This window comes from Gracilinanus agilis, unplaced genomic scaffold (genome assembly GCF_016433145.1).
Source record: "Gracilinanus agilis isolate LMUSP501 unplaced genomic scaffold, AgileGrace unplaced_scaffold54730, whole genome shotgun sequence".
Classification (NCBI taxonomy): Eukaryota; Metazoa; Chordata; class Mammalia; order Didelphimorphia; family Didelphidae; genus Gracilinanus; species Gracilinanus agilis.
The window spans coordinates 1-3,966 of NW_025389944.1; the positions used below are offsets into that span (position 1 = coordinate 1).

The 3,966-nt window shown below is 66.4% G+C and overlaps 1 protein-coding gene across 1 annotated transcript; it reads left to right on the top strand.

Moving 5' to 3' along the window:
* The first annotated feature begins 25 nt into the window (after nucleotides 1-25).
* Nucleotides 26-3,956, top strand: LOC123255960 (tRNA (uracil(54)-C(5))-methyltransferase homolog). The gene is made up of 12 exons (XM_044684666.1): nucleotides 26-234; nucleotides 492-546; nucleotides 797-916; nucleotides 1,017-1,116; nucleotides 1,552-1,622; nucleotides 1,732-1,878; nucleotides 1,971-2,065; nucleotides 2,142-2,359; nucleotides 2,436-2,537; nucleotides 2,705-2,824; nucleotides 2,913-3,012; nucleotides 3,100-3,956. The coding sequence occupies exons 1-12, from the start codon at nucleotides 26-28 to the stop codon at nucleotides 3,224-3,226; spliced, it is 1,464 nt and encodes a 487-aa protein (XP_044540601.1). The 3' UTR covers nucleotides 3,227-3,956.
* Nucleotides 3,957-3,966: the final 10 nt, after the last annotated feature.

Sequence of the window (3,966 nt, forward strand, 5' to 3'; positions counted from 1 at the left end):
GCTCCGCTCTGCGCCGTGGGGCGACATGGCCGGCCCGGCGTCCGGCCGGGCCCCCCGGGCTCTCGCTTCCAGGAGGAGCCTGCTACTGCTCCCGTGTGCCCGGGGCCCCCGCGGGCAGCTCCGGACCGGGGCGGGACACTTCCCGCGCCGGGCAGCGTCGGGGCCGAGGCCGGGAGAAGGAGAAAAGCGCCGGCAGGTGGCGCCAGGCCAGGAGCTGGGCTTTTGGCAGGAGAGGTGAGACCATTGGAGGAGGCCGGGGGAGGGGCGGGGCTTCCTGGGGCGGGGCGGAGCCTCCAGAATTCCGCCCGGGGGGTGGGATCTGAGGGGTTGCCCTGAGGAGGCTCCGGGAGGAGGAGTGGGCCGAGGCCGTTGGACGGCCAGCTGATAGCGACTCCTCGCGGGGAATTGGGGGCAGGACAGGCTCGGGCCCTGGGTGGGAGGCCAGAGGGAAGAGCGGCGGCGGCCGGAGCTCCCACCTGGATTGCTTTCAGGTTGGCAGACCAGCTGTTGCCCCTCTGGAGACTGAGCTACGAGGAACAACTGAAGGTGGGGCGGCCTTTGGGCGCTGCTTGTCCCCTGGGCCTCCCGACGTGCAAAGTCCCTCCTCCACTGCCTCGGGGGAACTGTGGATCACCAGAAGAGGGGCGGGGGGGGGGGCCCTTTGGGCCAAGGTCTGCCTCGGGGGGGGGGGGGGGGGCCCCCGGTGGGCCCCCCAACCCCAGGGCATTTGGCCTTGGGTGGGCAGCAGAGGGGTGCCCTGAGCTCTGAACGGCCCTGGGACCCCCTCCTTGTCCAGGTCAAGTTTGAGGTTCTCAAGAAGACCCTGGAACAGCTCCAGAGGCGGCTCCACAAGGCAGGCGTGGGGGCAGGGGAGCCCCAAGGGCCCGGCGCCCTCCTGCAGCCTTTTGTGCCCTCCGTGAGTCCCTGCTTGGTTCTCCCCCCTCCCCTGAAGCTCGGCCCCTGGGCTGTCCCCCTCCAGCGCTGGGGCTGAGCAGCTGCCTTCTCTTCCTCCCCAGCCTGTCATCAATGGGTACAGGAACAAGTCGGTCTTCTCTGTAAACAGAGGCCCAGATGGCCACCCCCAGACTGTGGGCTGCTTCCTGAGATCCCCTGGAGGTGAGTCTGGGGCCTCCCTGGGCCTTGGATCAAAGACAATGACGGGCCTCACTTTGGACCCCCCCAGGAACCCTATTAGGCCTGGACTGCCTTTCTGGGGTCAAAACAGGAGATGGGGAAGAGGCAAAGGGCCGGTGAGGCAATCAGGAAGGGCTTCCTGGAGGAGGCAGCCCCCAAGCTCTAAGACGAACTCAGAAGGGGCCCCGATGGAGGGATGATCCCTGAGCCCCTCCCTTCCCAGCCCCAGGTCCCTCAAAGAGCCTGCCATGCAGATGGGGCATCTGAGGGGGATTGTGAAGAAGGGGCCCCTTCCCTGGAACCCTACAAGTGGTCGTCTGGCCTCTGGGCTGCCTTCCAGGCTCTGGGGGAGCCCAGCTCGGGGTTCTTGGTGTGCTGGGAAGGCTTTGGAACAGAACGGTGCCTGTCTTTCCTCAGGGAAGGAGCTTTTCTGTGTGCCCGCCGACCAGCTGAGGGCTCTTCCTCCCAGCCACCTCCAGGTTGCCCAGGTATGGGGGAGGGGGGGTCCAGGGAGCCAGGCGTGGGGGGGGAGGGGAGTGAATGTAAAGTGAAGTTGGGGCGCCCAGGGTCCTCCCTCCTTGCCTCCATGTTTTGCAGTGCTATGAGGCATTTCTCCGGCAGACCCCTCCAGACCCCAGCCTCGGCCCTCCCCAGCTCGGGCCCTGGCGGCGGCTCCGTGTACGGACAGGGCTCCCGGGGCACAGGATGGCCATCATCACTTTTCATGCTCAGGGGCTGAGTCAGGTAATGGCCCCAAGGGGACCGGAGGGATGGGAAGTGGGTGTGCTGGAGGCCCTGGGCAGCACCCAGCTGCTGCCGGCTCCTCCCTGTGGCAGGAGGCTGTCTGTGCCCACAAGGAGCGAGCCCAGGAGTTCTTCATGGCGGGGCCAGGAGCGGCATGTGGCCTGACCTCATTGTACCTGAAGGAGAGGTGAGGGGGGGCTGGGAGCAGGCCTGGGGGGCTGCCAGAGCTGGCTCCTAGACCCCCAGGACACGTCTGTCTCCAGGGCCGCCCCCAGACCTGGGTTCCCGGGCTTCCAGCGCTATGAGCTCCTGGCCGGGGAGCCTCACGTGCTGGAGGACGTCCTGGGCCTGAGGCTGCGCGTCTCTCCTGGAGCCTTCCTGCCCCTGAACACGGGGGCTACCGAGGCTGTGTGCCGGCTCGTGGCAGAACTGAGCGGAGCCGATCGGAACACCACCGTCCTGGACCTCAGCCACGGCACAGGTAGGCGGCCCTGCTGGTGGTGATGCTTCCCCGCCTTTGGCTCTGGCCTCATCCCAGCCTCTGTCTCCCTGAACAGGTGTCACGGGCCTCTCCCTGGCACAGCGGGTGGCCCGGGTCTTGAGTGTGCGGCTGGCTGGGCAGGCTGTGGAGGATGCCAGGTGGAGCTCAGCCTTCAATGGTACCCAAGTGGGGCCCACCCTGCCGGGCTCTCCCCTCATCTGCCCTGGGGGGCCCCAGTAGCCCACTGTGGATGGGGTAGGAAGGGGGGGCCGGACCTGACAGCCCCAGGATCCAGGGAGGGCCCGAGGAGGGGAAGGGGATGAAGGGCTCGGCCATGTCCTGCAGGGATCACCAACTGGGAATGTCAGCGGTGGGATGTGGACAAGGCCATGGCTCAGCTCTGGAAGGCCGAAGGGGATGGCCGGGCCCTAGTGGTGCTGCTGGACCCAGCGGGCGCCGCCCTGTGTAAGCATGACCCCCGTCCCACCCCCACCCCAGCCCCACCCCAGCTCTTCCTGCGGGTCGCCCAGGCTCTGACAGTCTCTGCCCACAGCTGCCAGGGTCATCCAGGCCGTCCGAGGCTGCCCGGTCATCCGGACGCTGGTGTTTGTCTCCTGCCGGCCCCACAAGGAGGACATGGATGCCTTTGTGCAGTGAGTGAGGCCTGAGCTGAGGGGGGTTGGGGGGATTGGAGGGGGAGGGGTGTCCTGGGGTTGACGAGGGCCCGTGTCCACCTGCAGGCTGTGTTGTCCGGGGCCTCTCGGCCAGGACCCCCAGGGTGAGCCTTTCCTGCTGAGCCGAGCCGTGCCGGTGGATGCCTTCCCGCACATGCTGTCTTCTCAGCTGGTTCTGGCCTTCACCCGCTGACCAAGCAGCCAGCCTCAGCCCTGTCCCCTCTCAATAAAGGCTTGTGATGGGATCTGCCAGGTCTTCCCAATGTGTCCAGGGCCGCTTGCACACAGACAGCGGCTCCCAGAGGGCAGGGGGAGGCTGGGACTATCCCTTCCACTTTGACCTTGGAGCAACACTGGGCGTGGGTGTGGGTGGTCCAGTAACCAGACCTGGTTCTGGTCCCTTCCTGAGCCCCAGCCTGTGGCCTGGGTCACCCGTTCACCTCTGATGAGCACCCGAAGGTCTACCTCTGGTCACCCCCTGAGCCCTGCCCAGCACCCTGTGGTCAGAGCAGCCCCCCTGGCTGGCCAGCTGCCCCTCCCCCCAACCCTAGGGCACCAGGGTCATTGGTAAGGCCCAGGCCTGCCCAGGCTGGGAAGTGAGGGAGAGGGCGTACCCCGGGGAGGGAGCACCTCTGGGGAATTATTAGCCCCTCCCCCTGGGCTGAGCTGCGAGCCCACTCTGGTTCCAAAACAATGATAGGGCCTCCCCGGGAAAGATGGCGGCGTCTGCGGCGGTGGCGTTTGTGACCTTCGGCCGCCTTCTGGGCCGCAGCCAGGGCTTCCCTGTGGCCGCCAGATGTTTTGGTGTGCAGGTGTCGCCCACGGGGGAGAAAATTACCCACACAGGCCAGGTTTATGATGAAGATGATTACAGGAGGATTCGCTTTGTTGGTCGCCAGAAAGAGGTAAATGAAAACTTTGCAATTGATTTGA

Excerpts from the sequence above, each read along its gene's own strand:
- LOC123255960 (XM_044684666.1), top strand. The coding sequence starts at position 26 with ATGGCCGGCCCGGCGTCCGGCCGGGCCCCCCGGGCTCTCGCTTCCAGG. Across the intron at positions 1,117-1,551 it reads CTTCCTGAGATCCCCTGGAG|GGAAGGAGCTTTTCTGTGTG; the intron begins GTGAGTCTGGGG and ends GTCTTTCCTCAG. Across the intron at positions 2,538-2,704 it reads GTGGAGCTCAGCCTTCAATG|GGATCACCAACTGGGAATGT; the intron begins GTACCCAAGTGG and ends CATGTCCTGCAG.